General features: G+C 40.6%; 1 protein-coding gene across 4 annotated transcripts in view; it reads left to right on the top strand.

Moving 5' to 3' along the window:
* IPPK (inositol-pentakisphosphate 2-kinase) overlaps positions 1–22,426 on the top strand; it is a 108,083-nt gene that overhangs the window by 80,542 nt on the left and 5,115 nt on the right. For all 4 annotated transcript variants that reach the window (XM_038410690.2, XM_038410693.2, XM_043518842.1 and 1 more), the window contains 6 exons: positions 7,155–7,276; positions 8,752–8,841; positions 10,199–10,257; positions 10,699–10,771; positions 12,012–12,291; positions 13,615–13,765. In XM_038410690.2, the coding sequence (XP_038266618.1) occupies positions 7,155–7,276; positions 8,752–8,841; positions 10,199–10,257; positions 10,699–10,771; positions 12,012–12,291; positions 13,615–13,765 (775 nt within the window). The remainder of the gene's footprint in view (positions 1–7,154; positions 7,277–8,751; positions 8,842–10,198; positions 10,258–10,698; positions 10,772–12,011; positions 12,292–13,614; positions 13,766–22,426) is intronic.

Raw genomic sequence — 22,426 nt, 5'->3', positions numbered from 1 at the left:
GAATGCAGTTATTTTTTGTACATCATTCTACATTTGTAAGTTTAACTTGCATTATAAAGAGATTGCACTACAGTACTTGTATTAGGTGAATTGAAATATACTATTTCTTTTGTTTTTTTTACAGTGCAAATCAGGGTGAATTTGATTTAAATCACTAGTCAGGAAGACTCGATTTAATAATGGATTTCTACATAAAAGTGCATTCTTGTTGGTTGTTATAACCTTAATACATATTCTTCACAACTCAGAGATAGATGAAACCCAAACTGGGTCTCTTTTACGGCGTGCTGCTATTATAGGTTTTCCCTTCTAGTGAGAGAATGGTATGGTAGATCTCAAATCAGTAAAGGTTTCAGAGTGGTAGCTGTGTTAGTATCAGCAAAAATAACGAGGAGTCCTTGTGGCACCTTAAAGACTAACATATTTATTTGGGCATAAGCTTTCATGGGTTAGAACCCACTTTATCAGATGCATGGAGTGAAAATACAGGAGCAGGTACAAATACATGAAAGGATGGGGGTTGCTTTACCAAGTATGAGGTCAGTCTAATGAGATAAATCAATTAACAGCAGGATACCAAGTAGGGGAAAAATAACTTTTTTGAAGTGGTAAGAGAGTGGCATATTACAGACAGTTCACAAGAAGGTGTGAGTAACAATAGGGAGAAATTAGTATTGGGGAAATTAAGTTTAGGTTTTGTAATGACCCAATCACTCCCAGTCTCTTTTCAGGACTAATCTGATGGTGTCCAGTTTGCAAATTAATTCCAGTTCTGCAGCTTCACGTTGGAGTCTGTTTTTGAAGTTTTTTTTGTTGAAGAATTGCCACTTTTAGGTCTGTTATCAATGAAGGCTATACTCAGAAAGATCTCAAAGACTTCTGGAATATGCTGCTCAAACAGTTTCACTTTTGTTTCTACTGCCTGTCCCTCCATTCTCACATTTATCTCCAGACTTCTCCTTGTCCAGATCTATTCCGCCCCCAGCCATCTTCTATTCATTGAACTTTTTGAAACTTTGCACTTTTAGAGAGAGGTAAGGGACTGATTGTGTGTACAGAAATTTGCAGAGGGACAATAGAGTTGAGGTCTGTTGTTTCTCACCTCTATCTATCTATCTGTTTATTTAAAAACATTTTTGCTGTTAACAAGCATGTTATCTCTGGAGACACAAATCCACAGTTCGAGAAAACTGCAAAACTAAGTATCTCTGATATCTTCTAGACTGAGCACTGAGTCCCATTGGGTAGATAGAAAGATTAACCTAAATAATCTATACAGAAGCCCCTGAAACCCCATCAGATTGGGTCCCTAATCCATGAACTACTGGAACTCATTTACAAAACTTTTCTTAAACATTACATGAATATATTGTTTCATACTATAGAATTTATAATCCCTATTCCATGATGAGATCTCTTTAAGCTATAATGTATCTTAATTAAAACTATCTTTAGATAGGTTTTTTTCCTGAAAAAGCATTTTATAAAAAAAAATCTTCTTTAAATAAAAACTGATTTTTAAAAAAAAAAATTTAAAAAATTGATTTTTATCCACTCTGGTGCAAGTATTTGTAATAAATAAAGTGAGCAGTGTACACTTTGTGTTCTGTGTTGTAATTGAAATCAATATTTGCAATTGTACAAAACATTCTAAAATATTTAAATTGTACTTTATTATTGTTTAACAGTGCAGTTAATCACAATTTTATTAATCGCTTGACAGCCCTAGTTTTAACTACTATAACATCTAATCAGTTACTCCTGAGGGCGTTCTGCACCAAAAAATTAAAAATTCTGTGCCAAAAAATTTAAAATTCTGCGCAAATAAATGTGGAGGCTCCAGCATGCCTTTGGGGAGCACAGGCCACTGGCTGCACAGAGGTGGGAAATCACTGTGCAGTTCCCCCCACCCTGGACATGGACTAAGTGGTGATGCTGCACACAACCATGACACAGTGCAAGGACTGTGCCTGCCTCAGAAACACCCCCTCCATGCCTGGTGCATCAGGTATGGACAGGCAGACTCAGCAAGGCAGGATCCAAGTGTGGAGGGATCCAGGTGTGGGTTGAGAGGGTTCTGTGTGCGCAGTCTAGGTGCGGGTTGGTCAGTGGGAGATCCAGGTGTGGGGGGCATCTGGATGCACAAGGGCTTGTTGGGGTTTCTGGGTGCAGTGATAGTGGGACTCTACAGGGTGGTCCAGGTGAAAGTGGTTGGGGTGCAGCGGGGGGCGGGGTCTGAGTGAGGGGAATAGAGCTTGGTGGGGGGGTCTGGGAGTGGAAGGTTCGGGGGGGGTCCAGATGCTGGGGGACTGTGTTCTGGGATTAGTCTGCGATTAGATGCGTCTGATTGGGGCTTGGTGGGGTGGGGACAGGAGCAGCTCTACCAATTTTGCCGCCCCAAGCAGTCGCAGTGGAATTGCTGCTGCCACAACGGCTGCCACCAAATTGCCGCCGTGAGACACGGACTTCCACCCTATTCTACATGGTGCCCCAAGCACCTGCTTGGAAAGCTGGTGCCTGGAGCCGGCCCTCTGTGGGATCTGGGTGCGAGTATCTTGTTGAGGTGGTCCAGATGCAGGGGGAGTGGGGCTCATCGGGGGTTCTGAGTGTGTGGGGGGGTGAGGATCAGCAGGTGGGTCTGGGTATGAAGAGGTCTGGATACACGGGGTTGGGTGGATGGGGGAGCAGCTTTCTGTACAGGGATCCCTCCCCCTGCAGCTGAGGAGTGATGGGTCGGGTGTGAGGGAGTTTGCAGCTCTGGAGAAATCTGGGGATGGGTCTGAACCAGCCCTGCTGCCGTGCAGGGGAAGAGGAAGTTCTGTCCTCCCCAGCTCAGCCAGGCTAGCAGCTGAGCCTGGCACAGGGTTGGGACTGGGTCTTCTCCAACCTCGCCCCATGCCCCATAGTGGTTAAACTTTCTGCTGGCTGCCCTGGACATCCGAAACATACTGCCGGGGAGTGTTGCATGACTGCTCTTGTGGCTTCCCTTTCCTTTCCTGTCAGAAAGTCATTTTTCTGTGGGGAACCAAAGAAATCTGCAGAGGACATAAATTCTGCGCGTGTGCAGTGGTGCAGAATTCCCTCAGGAGTAAAATTCAGTAGATAAGGGGTAAAATACCTTTGATCTGTCTGAGTGCTGCCACTAGGTCTACATCCTGTGAAACTGCAAAACATTGGCAGTACAATGATGGGGGATATCCCATTGATAGTGACTTAATTTTGAGCTGACCAGTTTTGATTTATCCTTCCAGTATAAAAAAGCCTGAGGAACTACATGGCAATTGTGTACTTAGTACTCAACATGGAGTTAGGTTTGGTGGAAGAATCAGCATTTCATCAGGCCGTGTAATAATTTTAGTGGCTTTGGAACAGCCCTGGTTTTTTTTTTTGTTTTGTTTTTGTTTTGTTTTTTTTGTTTTTTTTTTTTTTTGGTACTCATGACTTGATGAGTATTTATTGATCAGCCCTCTAAAGCAATTTTCTTATCTATATGAGAAAGAAATTGGATTTCATGTAAACATGTAACAAAGAAATCATCATTTCTACTAGCTACTGCTTATACACTGAACCTCACTTTCTGAATTTAGGAAGCTCTTCTGGTGTGGTAAAATTCTGTCATTTCCCTCTTTCTCCATTTTTCTTTTTCCGGAACTCCTGCTGTCAGTATAAAGGCAGGTCCGAGAGTTAAATAATTGTCCCATAACTGCAGTGTTTTTCCTTCTCCACTAAGAATCCATCTCTGAGAGACGTAATGGGCCAGAGTCCTAGGGACTAACGAGTGTGTGTCTGGGGTGGGATAGGAAGAGATAATTAGTTAAAATTCCATTACACTTTATGTAAGTAAGCTATGCTCTGGGCCTGGTGTCATGACTCCCAGAACAGCCTTCAAACAGGAATTGGAGACGGTTTCTGAAGCATGAACTATGTGGTGGTTTGTTAAGATGTGACCATTCTTATTTTGGAAAACAATTGTGCGTGGCTTCACTTTAGAAGCACTGTCCGTGTTTGAAAAGGCTGGTGATAGGAATGAATATACTGATTACATGGAAATAATAATATTAGGCAATTTATGAAGGATTAGGTTTTTGTTTCCATATAATCTGTGATGACTTAGAAATAAAACTGAATAAGCTGGATGCTCCCACGAGTGCAGTTGTATTCTATTATGAATGTTGGGATCAGTGTCTAGTCCCCTCTTTCTTCAGTAGTGCTCCCTCCGAAAGTGTCCTTTCTTGTTAACTTCTGTAACTGTTCTGTTACAATATGTCATGATGTTAGATTCTTCAGTAATTAAGAGAAGTTTGGGAGAATATCCTTCTATTGAGAAAATTTAGAAATGATGCCGAGTGCTCAAGAAAATTCAGCTGTTCAAGCCCTGTATTTCTGTTAATCACTATATACTAGGAGGGATGCTGCATTTGGTGAGCACCAGAGAGATAATTAATAAACACTGTGTAGGAAAGATAGGAAGTATGGCAAGAGACCATCCTAGCTTAACCAGGAGATCTTCAATGATCTAAAAATGAAAGAGTCCTACAAAAAGTGGAAACTGGCTTAAATTACAAAGGATGAATATAAGCAAATAACACAAGTATGTGGGGACAAAATTAGAAAGGCCAACGCACAAAACAAGATCAAACTAGCTAGAGACATAAAGGGTAACAAGAAAACATTTTACAGATATATTAGAGGCAAGAGGAAGACCAAGGACAGGGTAGACCCGTTACTCAACGAGGGGGGAAAAATAATAACAGAAAATATGGAAATGGCAGAGGTGCTTAATGACTTTCATAGATATTCATAGAATATCAGGGTTGGAAGGGACCTCAGGAGGTCATCTAGTCCAACCTCCTGCTCAAAGCAGGACCAATCCCCAGTTTTTGCCCTGGATCCCTAAATGGCACCCTCAAGGATTGAACTCACAACCCTGTGTTTCTTTGTTTCGGTTTTCACCAAGAAGGTTGGTGGTGATTGGCTGTCTAACACAGTGAATGTCTGTGAAAATGAAGTAGGATCAGAGGCTAAAATAGGAAAAGAACAAGCTAAACATTACTTAAATAAGTTAGATGTCTTCAGGTCACCAGGGCCTGATGAAATGCATCCTAGAATACTCAAGAAGCTTACTGAGGAGATATCTGAGCCATTAGTGATTATCTTTGAAAAGTCATGGAAGATGTGAGAAATTCCAGAAGACTGGAAAATGACAAATATAATGCCCATCTATAAAAAGGGAAATAAGGACAACCAGGGAATTATAGTACAGAGAAGAGCACAAAAATGATTAAAGGTCTAGAAAACGTGACCTATGAGGGAAGATTTTAAAAATTGGGTTTGTTTAGTCTGGAAAAGAGAAGATTGAGAGGGGACATAACAGTTTTCAAGTACATAAAAGGTTGTGACAAGGAGGAGGGAGAAGAATTGTTGTTCTTCACCTCTGAGGATAGTTCAAGATGCAATGGGTTTAAATTGCAGCAAGGGAGGTTTTGGTTGGACATTAGGAAAAACTTCCTAACTGTCAGGGTGGCTAAGCACTGGAATAAATTGCCTAGGGAGGTTGTTGAATCTTCATCATTGGAGATTTCTAAGAGCAGATTAGACAAACATCTATCAGGGACCTAGATTGTACTTAGTTCTACCATGAGTGCAGGGGACTGGACTAGATGACCTCTCCAGGTCCCTTCCAGTCCTATGGTTCTATATGCAGTAGCGGTGCTTCACCTGAATCCATTTCAGCTTCTTTGTTGTAACTTTGAGGTTTTTTTCCGTTGCATTAATGAGCTGATGAACCATTGAAATCAGAGCAAAACCAAAACTGTGATTGTGGTCCATACTTGCAATGAAATGTGCACACTGTGCCGTAGCAAATGGATTAATGAGTCAAATGTACAGTGCCATCTGAGGATCTGATATATGTCTGGAGGAATTGGCTTTGCCAATTATTCATTGCTCTTGGTAAAATGTGCTCTGTAAAATGTGGTTTCCTTTTTATTTATTTATTTTTGGTAATCCTAAAGCTTGTCTTGCCCTCCCAGAATACGTTCCTTGCCCACCCAGGGGGGGTCCGTCCTCCAGTTTGAGAACCTTTGCACTAAGCTGTTGACATCTGGAAAGAAAAAAAAAATCTGTGTCCTTCTGGAGAGGGATGTTCTTTCTGAGACAGTGTCTGTTGAAGTGTTGACTGTATCAAAATGGGACCAACCCTCTTCCACCACTGATTAAAAAAAAAAAAAGGTGGGGGGGGGCAAGTGAAATGACAGATGTGAGTAGGAGAGAACATCTTTTACAAATAAGGGGTGTGCTCCGTTTCTTTCTTATTTTTGGTCATTTCATTTTGCCTTACATTATCACTACTGCCATTTCTAATGCCCAAGCTGGGTTTTCTGGATCTAGTACTACTTGTCAATGACGGATGTGATTCTGGGAGAGGATAAGTTTTCTTTTTCTTCTGTATTTCTTCCTCCCAGTTGTCCATCTCCTCTTCCTTTCTTCCCCCATCACTCTACTTCTGAGCTCTACCAGCATGAGGCCTGGACTACGTTAGAAAAGTTGCCCACTTTAACTAAATTGATTTGAAATCATACTAGATAAATTGGTGCAAACCTGCTATGTAGACTTACTTAAACTGGTATAATCCTCGCTTCTGTTGATTTAGTTTAATTCAATGCAAGCTCAAGTGATTTAAACAAGAGTTAAACCAGTTTAAGTGCATCTACATGAGCATTTTTCGCCAGTTTAACTAAAAATTCAGTTAAACTGGTGCATCTTTTTTTGTATATACAAACGCTAAGGGACTGTGCACTGAAGCTGGTGATATGTTCACTTGGTCATATGCTAGGAGCAAGAGTAGGATTGCATCTGAGTTACCATCCCACACTGAAATAAGGCCTAGCTGCTTATATGCTCTCCTAAGAAAATAGTCCCTGTCTCTTCCTAACCCACTTGCAACTGAGGCTTTATTCAAGGTGATTTATACCATGATGCCTTGAGTTAGACTGGGAAGACAGCTAGTGCAGTGTCTTTGTCTTTTCTTTAAAATCAGTGGTAAACAATGGTTGTGTCCTACATTTACCTTTCTTGATGATCCCCCTTTTCTGCAGTGTAAAATAAACAACATGTACACAAACTGTTACTTTTCCCTATTTTTCTTTATCCAGAGTCTCGCTGTGATAAAGACTTGGACACTCTTAGTGGCTATGCTATGTGCCTTCCTAACCTCACCAGGCTGCAGACCTATCATTTTGTGGAACATTGGCCAATCCTTTGTGTGGAGATCAAGGTGAATTTGTTAAATATGGGGAAAAAAATAATTGCTCCTGCATTCTTTTAAAAATAAAAGTATATGGTAACTATATATTTAGTTTGAAAAATTGTGCAGGTAGTAGATAGAGCAATAATCTTTGCCTTTTGAAAATGCTAGCTTCACAAGTGTAAAGTATTTAAACAAATGTGAAAGTAGTTCTTACAAAAGTACAGGGCCTCATTTTTGAGACACATTTGTCTTTAAAAAATTAGTAGAAGCTATAGTTTTGGTATTTAGTGCTTTTCAGGGGATGGATCACTTGATGATTACCTGATCTGTTTATTTCCTTGGGGAACCTGGCATTGGCCACTGTCAGGAAACAGGATACTGGGCTAGATGGCCCTTTGGTCTGATCCAGTATGGCCACTCTTTTATGTTCTTCTGTTCTTAAGCATGATGATGTTTTCCCTCATAAAAGGTGCATGTAACTGTATTTTCTTTAAAAAGAAAAGGAGTACTTGTGGCACCTTGGAGACTAACAGATTTATTTGAGCATAAGCTTTACATCTCCCCACTGTATTTTCCACTGAATGCATCCAACGAAGTGAGCTGTAGATCATGAAAGCTTATGCTCAAATAAATTTGTTAGTCTCTAAGGTGCCACAAGTACTCCTTTTCTTTTTGCGAATACAGACTAACATGGCTGCTACTCCGAAACCTGTATTTTCTTTGTAGCATAAAAGTTTGTAATTGTTCAGTGCAGCACTTTGCACCTCAAAAAGAGGCAAGAAACCCTGGCTTCCTTATGAAATACTGTTAAGTAACTTGCAAAGGAAGAAAATGTTTATCTTTTTCAGTATGCTTGAAAAAAGGCTCGAATGAATCTTTCCCCTGCTTGCTTTTGCATGGTAAATTTTGCTTTAATACCTTTGCTGAAAGACTGGATAACTAGTTATAACCTGACAACACACTGAAACCTGAGCAGTTGAGAGGGGAAGACTTTTAATCACTGTATAAACCTACCCCAAGTCATGAATTTGAGTTATATAAGTGTTGTTTTTAAAAGACTGTGAGCTCATGCATACAAACATTGGGATGGGGGGGAAATCTTTGCTCAAGATTCAAATAACCCTCTTCAGTAGAATGATGAGAGGTTCACTTGACTTCAGTCCTCCAGCAAAAATTGGAAGACGGGATACGATATTACTGACCTTTTTAAGGTATGAATGCAACAAAACTCTTCCAGGCTTATTGCAAGATCATAAATAAGTGGTTTTGTTGTGTGTTCTTAAAATAAGGACTTTCAGTTAATAGGGAAAGAAAAATGAGCATGACCTATTAACCTTGTTAATAGATATTGCCTGCTCTCTATCTCTTTAAAGTCCTTTGATTAGATATATGATGTATATGATCAAGTCCTTTGATTAGATATATGATATAGATAAATAGTAGGAAAGGAATATTTATTATAAAAAAAAAAGTACATTTTAATAGATGTTTGTTTGTTGCAGCCGAAATGTGGGTTCATTCCTTTCTCTAGTCATGTATCACAGGAGATAAAGCACAAGGTGTGTCGTTATTGCATGCATCAGCACCTAAAGGTAAATCTTTAAATAGCCTGCTTTTCCTCTTACTGGCAGTACGCTTACTTTTATTATGAACATGCTACTAAAATCCTGCTTTCCTGTTGAAACATATACATGTGTTGCTTATTTCCTTGCGATGTTTAAAGAGGTAGGTATTTACGTGTCACTGAGTTGCTGGATGTAAGCATGAGAGGGAATATGGACAAACTTTTTGGCCTGAGGGCCACATCAGGGTTCCAAAACTGTATGGAGGCCTGGGTAGGGAAGGCTGTGCCTCCCCAAATAGCCTGGCCCCACCCGCTATCTGCCCCCTCCCACTTCCTGCCCCCTGACCTCCCCTCTTAGAACTCCCCATCCATCCAACCCCCCCCTGCCCCACCCCCATCCACCCCTCCTGCTCCCTGTCCCCTGATTGCCCTGACCCCTATCCACACCCTTGCCCCCTGACAGGCCCCCCGGGACTCCCATGCTATCCGACCACTTCCTCCCTCCCCCCCCCAACCTCCGCCCCATCCAACCGCTCCCTATCCCCTGACAACTGCCCTGGACCCCCTGCTCCCCACCCCCTTACCATGCATATAATCTGGCAGCTGTGCTGCCCGGCTGGAGCCCGCCATGCCGCTGCGCTGCCAGGCAGGAGCTTTCAGCCTCACTGCCCAGAGTGCTGGCAGCACGGCAAGCTGAGGCTGCAGGGGAGGGGCCGGGGGCTAGCTTCCCCGGCCGGGAGCTCAAGGACCGAGCAGGATGATAATGCGGGCTGTAGTTTGCCCACATCTGATAAAGCTGGAGATGTAGAAATTTGTGGGAATTTGGAAACAAACAAGGGTAATAGTAATCTTTGCTCAGCTTTCACAGTTTTAGTTGTCAGTCTGGTAAACTGACATGTCAAATTAAGTTTCAAGTACTTCTTATTAAACATGGTCCAGGAAGTCATGTAATATCCGTAGGTGTCCGAAGAGCTCTCTGTTAACTTGAAAGCTTCTCTCTCTGACCAACTGAAGATGTTCCAATAAAAGATATTACCTCAGCCACATTGTGTAACAGCAAACTCTGAAATCATTCACTTGGCCATTAATATGTACATCATGTACTAATACCTTATTTAAATATTAGAGTTTATGCCTAGAATGGGCCTTACTCCTAATATGTGAGATTTCCCCCTTTTAATGCTGTTATGGAATTTAACTGAATTGCAGTGGAGTTTAAATATTAAGAGAAGGTAGCCCTCTACTGACCAGAAATAGTATGTCCAAAGGGTTTAAATATTCTGAGATTCCTTAAAACAAAACTAATGGGTGTTTCAGAAACCTGCTATCGTATTAACTGAGAGCATTCACACGTGAATATTCATAGTGATATGTGTTTTCAACAGGTAGCAAATGGAAAATGGAAGCGACTGAGCAAATACTGTCCCCTAGATCTTTTCTCAGGGTAAGAAAATATTTACTTTAATTCCAGTGACTTGCTGACTTTGTGTGTCTGTATAGCTAGTTGTCTTAAATTAGGCTGAATTTTGTCTAATATTAAGGAGAGCAAGCGCTGACAAATGTTATGTGATTTATAGCAACAGTATTTGTGCTTTTCCTGCATCTTTGTTTTTAAACCTCTAGAATTTAACTCAGTAGCTGTTAATTATTGCATGTGGTCCAGATGGTAAAACATGAGATCTTGAAAGAACTTGGATACTACTCAGATTTGTTTACTCTTATATAGTATCTCTTTCTTTGCCCTGTCTTCATCTTGAGTAATGATATGCTTAGGGAATATATTCAATGTGGGTGATGAATGTATATGGGTCTCCTTTTGTAATGTAAAAGTAATATAATGATAACTGTGTGTTTGTTAAAATATTACATATGTATTTTTCTCTAGAAATAAACAGAGAATGCACTTTGCCTTGACAAGCTTATTACAGGAGGCACAGAACAATTTAAAAATATTTAAGGTAAGATTGACTGAAATTGCTCGTACGTTTTTTATATCGTCTTGTAAATTATTGGGTCCATTTAACTTAACGTCTGAATATTCAAAACCTCACTAGATATCTAGTTGAGGATTTTCCCTATTCCAACTTTCTAATTGCAATATGGAAAGATGTATGTAGATTTGAAGTTATGGAAAGTAAATCAATACCCCACTTAATTTTTGTTGGAAAAGTCTTTAAGACATAATGAGGCTGATGGGACTGTATTACAGCATCCACAAGTAATACCATAACTGCTGCATAAATTATTGGGTTTTTCTTTTAATATAAGGGGTTTTTCAAAATGTTGCAATTTTGAGTGCTCCTTGAAGGGTATATTTTTGCACAGTTTCATAACTTGTGTGGAATACGTTGTACATCGTTTACTTAAGAGCATAGGGACATTTCTCCTCCTTAGAGGAAGTAAAATGTTACTTCACTGCCCACAACTGATGAGCAAAAACATATAGCAGTAACATGAACACTACTCTGTAGATTATGGAGATATCACATGCATGTGTGTTAATTCTAGGAAACAAGATCTCTCCCTGTCTCAGCTATTTCCAACATAAAACAAATTAGCCCTCCAATATAAGAGATAACTCCAACTGAATTATTTCAGCTGTGTTGAAGTATTGGTATTTTGATTTTTTAAAAGTGGTGGTAATGGGGGGAAACAAACCCTTCAGTGCCACTCTGCCTAAATTGTTCTGGGCCTGATCCAAAGTTTATTGAAGTCAATATAGTGTTGTTTTTTGTCAGCATCTACGAAAAATGTCTTGTGGCTTACGGTGAAACTTAGGGTGGTGGGAGGAGTGTTCTGTGCAACTTATAAACCAATTTTATTTCGATTTTGAACAATTTTAAACTTTCCTACTCTTAAACTTTGTGCACCAAGTCACTTTTCCTTCTGGAGTCTGTTCAGCACCTGTGCCTTGGCTAGCAGCTAAGAACCTACTAGGCAACTTACCCCAGCATGCAGTATTGCATTTGTGACTGATAAACAAGTGTCTCACTGATGCAGTTGTTCAATAATTTTAATTATTTCTTCTGAGAAACATACATTGTAACCATCTTTGTTACATGATCAGACTCTGCTTTCATCCCCTGAAACATGCCTCTTCAACTGTTAAATCTTAAACTTAATGAGTTTTTCTGTTCTTTATCATTAAATATTCATATTTGGACTTTCCAAAATGCGTATTTCTTTGCTCAATTACAGAATGGTGAACTAATTTATGGCTGTAAGGATGATCAGGACTCTCTCTCTGACTGGAATGAACTTGCTCGTCACTTAAAACCATTCTTCTTTCCTGCAAATGGGATGGTCAGTGGACCGCATTGTACAAGAACGATTATTAAAGAATTAATCCATGTAATAACAATGACTCTACTTAGTAGTACTGATGCCTGCAGGGCAGGTAACATGAAGACAGTTCCCATTTCACTAGGAAGGAGCTACTGTGAAGCAAGTGCTTTCAGTAAGGAGCTGGTAAGAAATGGTAAGAATTATTTCACAGTAATTAAATATATTGTAATACAATCCAGGGTACATAATACACTGATTCAGATCACTGCATTTTATTTACTGTTTGCTATTTAGGATGAGAGTTGAAGCAACAAGAGTGGGAGCATTGTTACCTGTTTAAACGCAAGAAAGTTAATGGGCTGAAAAGCCACTGCTCTAAAATTCGTTTACATTCACCCTAGACAATTGATTTTGACTGAATTTAAATTTGAATTAATACTTTTTAGTATTGCATCTACTGATGATGAAACTCCACTCATCAGTGCAAGCATGTAAAAGCTGTAATGGAGAAAAATGAAATAAAAAATATGTACTCCAGCTGATTACTGTATTGGGTCTTAAAAACACTGTAGAGTTTCTTGCCTTAGTTTGAAGTGCAGGCTAGCTGCTATTTTAACTTAATTTAGTTTGGATTAATTTTTGTTTTTTTCCACATGAGGTAGGTATTTAAAAGGAAAAAGGGTATGTATGTGTGGGAAATGGAAATGAGGATTGGGAGTTGGGGGGTGGGGCAGAGCATATTACATCCTCACTACTCTAGTCTTGAAAAAATGCAATTGGTCTTCAAAACATTGCTGCTGGTTGGGGCACAGCTCCTATACTGTAGCACTATGTGATCATGGAACCATTTCTAAGCAGTAATTGGTATTTAGTGGGTGTGCTTGATCCTAACATTTCAGATGCTGCATTACATACGCATATTACTGTTTTGACTGAGATTTTTCTTTAAATTGATCTCTTGAGTTGATTTTCTTTGAAAAAACAGGTTGGTTGTTTTTTTTTAAATCAGAGTACAGTTTTCTACAATGTATAATAGCTACTCAATGTACAATAGCTACTGAAATGCTACATGACTTGATGTGATATAGATTACCTTGTAAATCAGTCTGACTCATCTGGGGGATATTTTCAAAAGCACAAAGGAAAGATGGGGCTGAACTGCCCCTTGTGGGTTTGAATATTTCCAGTAATGTAAGACCGAGCATGGAAATGTGTGAGGGAGATTTTTTTCTGTTTTGTCCTTTTTTTCCCTTTGAGTGTTTTGTCATGAAAGAGAGAGAATCTGATTCCATCCCATAATAATCACTGCACAGTCAAACTCTAGTGTTATGTATAATATAGTAGTTCAAAATGTGAAATGTTGAATGCCTATCTCTTAAGATTTTACTATTTTAAACCTGAGAATCGCCTGTAGCTTTTCCTTCAGCTGATCAAGCTGGGGAATAGTTGGGTCTATTATGTAAAAATAGTTGTTCGTTTTTCAACCTGCGTAATTTGAAAATAATTTTTCTTCTAGGTAAAAATAAAATGGAGAGCTCTGGCTTACCAAGGGGCTGTCTACTTTATAAAACCCTTCAGGCTCAGATGCTGGACATGCTGGATATTGAGGGACTTTATCCTTTGTACAATAGAGTTGAACAGTACTTAGAGGAGTTTCCTGAGGAGAGGTAAGACTTCCAGGCTGTCTTCTGTAATGTGCTCAGGAAGGTGTAATATGATGATTTGCACTGCAGACTCTGGAAAGTTTCTATCTGTAGAGATTTGTCTTCTGGTTTCGATACAAATTCAGGGTATCATAAAACTTGGCGGAATGGATGAGACCATTGGTTCACAGTATAGCATTATGCCTCTGGAGGTGACCCATACACAGGGGAAAGCTGATGAATAACAGTGAAATGTATTAGCTTTATATCTGGCCTTGTAAAGTTGTGAATGTTAATGACCATTAAAATGTTCAGTTCTATTTTTAAAAAGCATCAGCCTTAGTATTTACATCTGACATAACAGCACTTCGTTTTTTTCTAATCATACTGCCCTTTAATTTCACCAGTCATCCCCTTATTCTGATATGAGACTGGGAATTAAGGTGGTGCTGAAAGTTTACATTTTGATCTTTATGCACCTCTATGCAAGCCCCACCATACCATTTTAATGGACCTTTTCGGTCTCAGCTGTCTTTCTAAGAGAGGCAAAAAAACTGGACACAGCACTTCAGATGGTGATGGGATAATTAGCCACTGTCTCAATATTTAGGAGCTTGGGTCTCTAGTCTGCATTCTGCCTTCTTGTACCATTTTTTTTCCTGTGTAGAGTGTAGGCTCAGCAGTTCCTTGCATATGGAAGTCTTGGTGTCTTTCCACTGGTCTATGCTTGTAACTTCTGCTTCCTGAGTAGTGCAGTACTACTGGTTACATAGCTCTAAAGATGATTTCAGAGTAGCAGCCGTGTTAGTCTGTATTCACAAAAAAGAAAAGGAGTACTTGTGGCACCTTAGAGACTAACAAATATATTTGAGCGTAAGCTTTCGTGAGCTACAGCTCACTTCACCGGATGCACCCAATGCATCCGATGAAGTGAGCTGTAGCTCACGAAAGCTTACGCTCAAATATATTTGTTAGTCTCTAAGGTGCCACAAGTACTCCTTTTCTTTATAGCTCTGAAGAGGAACCTTCCCAAGGGCAGCTTGTTTGGGGGCCTATTAAACTTGCTTTGTTGCCTCAAAAGCTGGAAATCAAATCTGCTTGGCTTGGGATTGAAGCAAAATTGCTCCTTTGCTTCTCTCTCAAGTAACTCCAAAGTCACAATGCAGATTTACCAATGTAGATGGATTTCATCTTAATAGGGGTGAGGAGGTTGAAGTTTTTCATAATCTTTCACTATACCATGGCTGTAACAAAGTAATATCTGAAGTGTTTCAAACCTTAATGTATTTAGCTTCTCAAATGGAGGTACAGAGGTAGTATCCCCAGAAGGTGAAACTGAAGGCAGAGTTAAAGTAACGTGCTCAAATAGAACCCAGCTCTCCTGATTCCTTGTCTGTTGTTCTAACCCAGGGGTGGGCAAATTTTTTGGCCCAAGGACCACATCGGGGGTGTGAAACGGTATGGATGGCTGGGTAGGGAAGTCTGTGTCTCCCAAACAGCCTGGCCCCCTGCCCCCTACCCCTTCCACTTCCTGCCACCTGACTGCCCCCCTCAGAACTCCCGACCCATCCAACCCCCCTGCTTCTTGTCCCTGACCCCCCTCCTCCTGGGACCCCTGCCCCAACCACTCCCCTGGGACCCCAACCCTTATCCAACCCCCACTGCTCCCTGTCCCCTGACTGCCCCAACCCCTATCCACACCCCTGATAAACCCCCCCCAGGACCCCCGACCCATCTACCGCCCTCCATTCCTTGTCCCCTGACTGCCCCCTACCGAGACCCCCATCCCTAACTGCCCCCCAGGACCTCACCCCCTATCCAACGACCCCCTCCCCGAACCGCCACACTATCCATCCACCCCCTGTCCCCTGACTGCTCCCCAGGACCTCCTGCCCTTTATCTAACCCCCACCCCCTTACCATGCCACTCAGAGTGGCAGGACAGGCTTATTGGAAAGCCTAGGAGGTGGGCGGGCACAAGCTGCGCTGCCCACATGATGGCATGATTGCGGGGGAGTGGGAGGGGCCAGGGGCTAGACTCTCCGGCTGGGAGCTCGGGCCAGGCAGGACGGTCCCGCAGGCCATAGTTTTGCTCACCTTTGTTCTAACCACATGGCCATCCTTCAGATTTGTGGATTCCTTGATACCATGGGACAGATTACTTTGTTGTGCCTCACTCTGCTGTTGATACAAAAAGATACAGCCTAATTTTTACAGGCTGGCCTGGTGTGTAGACACAATACAGCACTGTATAAAATCTGTTTCAAATCCTGCTGTTCCTGAATCATCTTTGGTAGAGACCCATTATGTTTCCTTGAACTTCATGCTTTTTCATTTTAGTGTCTAGATATGGAACTTCTAATTTAACCTTTCATGTAACACAGCAGATAAACTTCTGCACAATCTAATTTGGGGGCAATTTTCTGGTTGATGTGACTATATTTCCATCTAGATTTCTTCTAGGAAAGATAACCAAAGCCCAATTCAGAGCTATAAGGATACAATTCCTAAGAGACCATTTTGAGGGAAAGTTCACAGAAAGGTAGTTGGCTCCTGCTGCTTACTAGTGGAATCCTAAAGGCCACTTGTTTTGGGAAACCCTGGAGATGAAGGCAAGGTGGATATTGTTTTTTGATTTAAAAACAAATTAGTTTTTTTATTTAAATCAATTTTTAAATTAAATACATATTTCTTAAAAACTATTAAATTAAATTTGAAATCAAGAACCTATATTAAGGTCTAAGATTGTTGTAATCTATTCAAATAATTTTAAATTCAATACAAAAAATATTGAGCAATACATGTTGGCTGCCAAGTTTTAAAGAAGTCAAACCAGTGAACTGCTGGAAGTCACTGGCTAAGCAACTGGAGCGAGGGTTAGTTGAAGTGCTAAATGAGGTTTGACCGCAGTAGCCTCTTCTACAGGTGGAGAGAGAATATTTTCTTTTTCAGTTTCTTCAACTTGTTCAGTTTAGTGACTAGTTCATTCAAAGTTACTAAATTGGAAATTGAAAAAGCAGGAAAACTTGTTTTCTCTCTTCCAACTATGAATAAAAAGTAGCTGTGAACAGATGAGATGTACTAGTTCTAAAACCTTGAAGGACATCGTGACCGGAAACAGTTCAGTTCACTAACTACAGATGCTGCTACTTTTTGTTTAAAAAATCGGCTAGTTTTAAATGCAAAATATATTTTGATTTTTTTTTTGTCTCTAGCACTTTAAGGTATTTAATACAAAAATTTAAAATGCTTTTGTTCATTTTTAATTTAATTGATTGATACAAAATCACGAGTAGTAAATAAGAAATGCATGTTTAATGTAAAGGCTATATTTAGTTGGAAATCAACATGTTTTAATGCTTACCAACCAATGAGAATCACCTTCTCCCCCCGCCCCCTTAGCAAAGGAACTAAAAAATACAAATGCAAAACATGATTAAAATTGATTACCTCTCCCACTTCCCCTTTGTTTATCTGAGCTCTCTTTTTGGCAGTAAATCATGTAATAAAAGGAATTATTCTTTCACAGGATTTGAAATTATGTTGTGGAATTCATCACAGGATGACCTTAGCACCAAGAATTTAGTGCATGTCAAAGTGGAATTTGATGAATGAGTAGGAGTATCCAAAGTAGTTATTTTAAAGTTTTGGCAGGGATTTGAAACATAGCGCGTTAAGATTTTAAGCCAAATTCTAACTATTAGTATGTAAGATGAGACCGCTAGGATGTGTGTATGGGAGTTAGTTTATCCCACATCTGCATGCTGTTGGTTTTCTTAACACTTCCTCTGATGCGTCTGGTGCTGGCCACTGTCAGATACAGGATGGACTCTGATGCAGTGTGGCAATTCCTATGTTAAATTCTTTCTAGTGGTTGTCAAGGTGAGCAAGTTTGCAGCCTTGCAGTAATGAGTCCCTTGGTATTGTTCAGCCAATAGTTGACATGAATGTCTAATATTTCATATCTCATGTCTAACACACTTATTATGTCACTATTGAAACTTGTCCCCAGTTTATAATCTGTTATAGAAAAATATTTCCTCAAATTCTGCCTAGACCTTAATGAAACAAGTATCACTCCTCCTCTTTTTTGAAAGTGCCAACGCTTATTTTAAGGTTGTGGATCCCCTGTTATCTGTTCTCTCCCTTACTTGATGGGCAGTTTCTCAGTGTTTAGTCTTGTGGGAGTGAGAAATTGATATGTTGGTTACAAATTGATTTCTGATGGAATAGAAATAACTAGTAATGTATGACTTATCCGTTTCTGTACTCAAGTAGTAATAGCAACTGTCCAAGAGGATAGATATTATAGACAAATTAATTACTTCTGTTAATTTCAGGCTGAGTTTTATGTTTTCCTATCAATATGGTTAATGTACTAGAAGACCAGAATATATCATGTTTACACAGCTTAGCCATAGAAGTGATCAATTAGTGGAAAGAGAAGAAAACAAGGACCCAGACAGAACATATAAAAGTCCCTATAGGTAGTGATAGGTTCTGCTGCCCATCAGTCTAGTAGAAGAGCAATGGTCCATTACATGTTGGTAACCAATGAAGAAATAAAATAACCAAGTAAATTCTTAATTTCCCTGTTCCCATCCAGTTTGCAGGAGGTACATAAAGATGTGCTCATAACAGTGTGAAATTCTAATATATAATGACAGGTTTCAGAGTAGCAGCTGTGTTAGTCTGTATCCGCAAAAAGAAAAGGAGTACTTGTGGCATCTTAGAGACTAACAAATTTATTTGAGCATAAGCTTTCGTGAGCTACAGCTCACTTCATCGGATGCATCTGATGAAGTGAGCTGTAGCTCACGAAAGCTTACGCTCAAATAAATTTGTTAGTCTCTAAGGTGCCACAAGTCCTCCTTTTCTTTTTTCTAATATGTAACTAACTATTCAGTTGCTCAGTGTAGTGCTTTTATAAGTAAGAATCTTATGTGTTTGCATCACTGCTACTTGCAGTAAAATAGATGAGGAAGTTTATGGAGTATAGCTCTGATGTGAAATTATTCTAGTAAGACCCTCTGAAACACAGAGAGTGATGAAATACTGTGTTTCCGATGAAGTGAGCTGTAGCTCATGAAAGCTTATGCTCAAATAAATTTGTTAGTCTCTAAGGTGCCACAAGTACTCCTTTTCTTTTTTGCGAATACAGACTAACACAGCTGCTCCTCTGAAATATGTTAGTTTAGGCTGTAGAAATCCAAGATCAGTAGTTCTGTGAGTTTACTAGATTGCCATCATAAAATTGTGACCTATATAGCAGCTTGTATTAACAACTGCAATAAATGTCTTCTGGTATATGTTGTTGGGGAAATACTAAGCACTGAGAGTTAAACTGGACTAACTTCAGATGGAAAACCAAGTCCAGTTTGTTTTTGTAGTAAAAGATCACTCTAAGGTGAGGCCTTCTTTCATTTTGTATTGTCCTTTGTATTCCTTAAAATGTAACTTCCTTGTGTAATTTAGACACTAACCCCAAGAGGGTAATAGAGTTTCATTTGCAAAAGGTACTGTTTACTCTCTGAGCAGCTTCTGATAGGTGGAAATCAACATTTTGATTTATAACTGAAATATTACATGTACGGTGAGCAACTGTAATATTGAGTCCTGCTAATAAATAGTTGGCAATATAACACTATACTTTGGCTTTCTTAAAAAGTCAGGCAACACAAATTCAATTTTGCATATTTTTCTGCTGTGCACGTAGATTAAGCGTTACATTTGTCGTCTTTACCTGTGTGTGTATATATATATATATATATCCTTTCTATCTGCTGTGCATTAGCACTAAACGAAAAACTTGTTCCCAGCTTGTTACTACATATTAGCCAGCTCATACGCTTGTGGCCTCAGTTTCTTAGGAATTGAAAAAAGAAAAGGAGTACTTGTGGCACCTTAGATACTAACAAATGTATTAGAGCATAAGCTTTCGTAAGCTACAGCTCACTTCATCGGATGCATTTGGTGGAAAAAACAGAGGAGAGATTTGTATACACACACAGAGAACATGAAACAATGGGTTTATCTCACACACTGTAAGGAGAGTGATCACTTAAGATAAGCCATCACCAGCAGCGGGGGCGGGGGGGGGGGGGGAGGAAAACCTTGCATGGTGACAAGCAAGGTAGGCTAATTCCAGCAGTTAACAAGAATATCAGAGGAACAGTGGGGGGTGGACGGGGGGGGGAGAAATACCATGGGGAAATAGTTTTACTTTGTGTAATGACTCATCCATTCCCAGTCTCTATTCAAGCCTAAGTTAATTGTATCCAGTTTGCAAATTAATTCCAATTCAGCAGTCTCTCGTTGGAGTCTGTTTTTGAAGCTTTTTTGTTGAAGGATAGCCACCGTCAGGTCTGTAATCGAGTGACCAGAGAGATTGAAGTGTTCTCCAACTGGTTTTTGAATGTTATAATTCTTGACGTCTGATTTGTGTCCATTCATTCTTTTACGTAGAGACTGTCCAGTTTGGCCAATGTACATGGCAGAGGGGCATTGCTGGCACATGATGGCATATATCACATTGGTAGATGCGCAGGTGAACGAGCCTCTGATAGTGTGGCTGATGTGATTAGGCCCTATGATGGTATCCCCTGAATAGATATGTGGACAGAGTTGGCAACGGGCTTTGTTGCAAGGATAGGTTCCTGGGTTAGTGGTTCTGTTGTGTGGTGTGTGGTTGCTGGTGAGTATTTGCTTCAGATTGGGGGGCTGTCTGTAAGCAAGGACTGGCCTGTCTCCCAAGATCTGTGAGAGTGATGGGTCGTCCTTCAGGATAGGTTGTAGATCCTTGATGATGCGTTGGAGAGGTTTTAGTTGGGGGCTGAAGGTGATGGCTAGTGGCGTTTTGTTATTTTCTTTGTTGGCCCTGTCCTGTAGTAGGTGACTTCTGGGTACTCTTCTAGCTCTGTCAATCTGTTTCTTCACTTCAGCAGGTGGGTATAGTAGTTGTAGGAATGCATGATAGAGATCTTGTAGGTGTTTGTCCCTGTCTGAGGGGTTGGAGCAAATGCGGTTATATCGTAGAGCTTGGCTGTAGACAATGGATCGAGTGGTATGATCTGGATGAAAGTTAGAGGCATGTAGGTAGGAATAGCGGTCAGTAGGTTTCCGATATAGGGTGGTGTTTATGTGACCATTGCTTATTAGCACCGCAGTGTCCAGGAAGTGGATCTCTTGTGTGGACTGGTCCAGGCTGAGGTTGATGGTGGGATGGAAATTGTTGAAATCATGGTGGAATTCCTCAAGGGCTTCTTTTCCATGGGTCCAGATGATGATGTCATCAATGTAGCGCAAGTAGAGTAGGGGCATTAGGGGACGAGAGCTGATGAAGCGTTGTTCTAAGTCAGCCATAAAAATGTTGGCATACTGTGGGGCCATGCGGGTACCCATCGCAGTGCCGCTGATTTGAAGGTATACATTGTCACCAAATGTGAAATAGTTATGGGTGAGGACAAGGTCACAAAGTTCAGCCACCAGGTTAGCCGTGACAGTATCGGGGATACTGTTCCTGATGGCTTGTAGCCCATCTTTGTGTGGAATGTTGGTGTAGAGGGCTTCTACATCCATAGTGGCTAGGATGGTGTTTTTAGGAAGATCACCAATGGACACTAGTTTCCTCAGGAAGTCAGTGGTGTCTCGAAGATAGCTGGGAGTGCTGGTAACGAAGGGCCTGAGGAGGGAGTCTACATAGCCAGACAATCCTGCTGTCAGGTTGCCAATGCCTGAGATGATGGTGCGTCCAGGATTTCCAGGTTTATGGATCTTGGGTAGCAGATAGAATACCCCAGGTCGGGGTTCTAGGGGTGTGTCTGTGCGGATTTGTTCTTGTGCTTTTTCAGGGAGTTTCTTGAGCAAATGCTGTAGTTTCTTTTGGTAACTCTCAGTGGGATCAGAGGGTAATGGCTTGTAGAAAGTGGTGTTGGAGAGCTGCCTAGTAGCCTCTTGTTCATACTCCGACCTATTCATGATGACGACAGCACCTCCTTTGTCAGCCTTTTTGATTATGATGTCAGAGTTGTTTCTGAGGCTGTGGATGGCACTGTGTTCTGCATGGCTGAGGTTATGGGGTAAGCGATGCTGCTTTTGCACAATTTCAGCTCGTGCACGTCGGCGGAAGCACTCTATGTAGAAATCCAGGCTGCTGTTTCGACCTTAAGGAGGAGTCCACCCAGAATCCTCCCCCCCACCCCACCCCACCCCCCACTGTTCCTCAGATATTCTTGTTAACTGCTGGAAATAGCCTACCTTGCTTGTCACCATGAAAGGTTTTCCTCCTTTCCCCCCCCCTGCTGCTGGTGATGGCTTATCTTAAGTGATCACTCTCCTTACAGTGTGTGTGATAAACCCATTGTTTCATGTTCTCTGTGTGTGTATATAAATCTCCCCTCTGTTTTTTCCACCAAATGCATCCGATGAAGTGAGCTGTAGCTCAAGAAAGTTTATGCTCTAATAAATTTGTTAGTTTCTAAGGTGCCACAAGTACTCCTTTTCTTTTTGCGAATACAGACTAACATGGCTGCTACTCTGAAACCTGTCATTAGGAATTGAAGTATTTGATGCAACAAGTCGTCTTCTAGTAAAAATGCCATTGCTCGGAGCCCCTGCAAAGTGTGTGGGAAGATCTGCTGTTTCTCCATGTTTACTACATTGCAATTCTTCCCCATCATAAAACTGT

Source organism: Dermochelys coriacea, chromosome 7, assembly GCF_009764565.3.
Source record: "Dermochelys coriacea isolate rDerCor1 chromosome 7, rDerCor1.pri.v4, whole genome shotgun sequence".
NCBI classification, from domain to species: Eukaryota; Metazoa; Chordata; order Testudines; family Dermochelyidae; genus Dermochelys; species Dermochelys coriacea.
The sequence above is the reverse complement of the archived record's forward strand: the minus strand, read 5'-3'. Positions and strand labels throughout refer to the sequence as shown.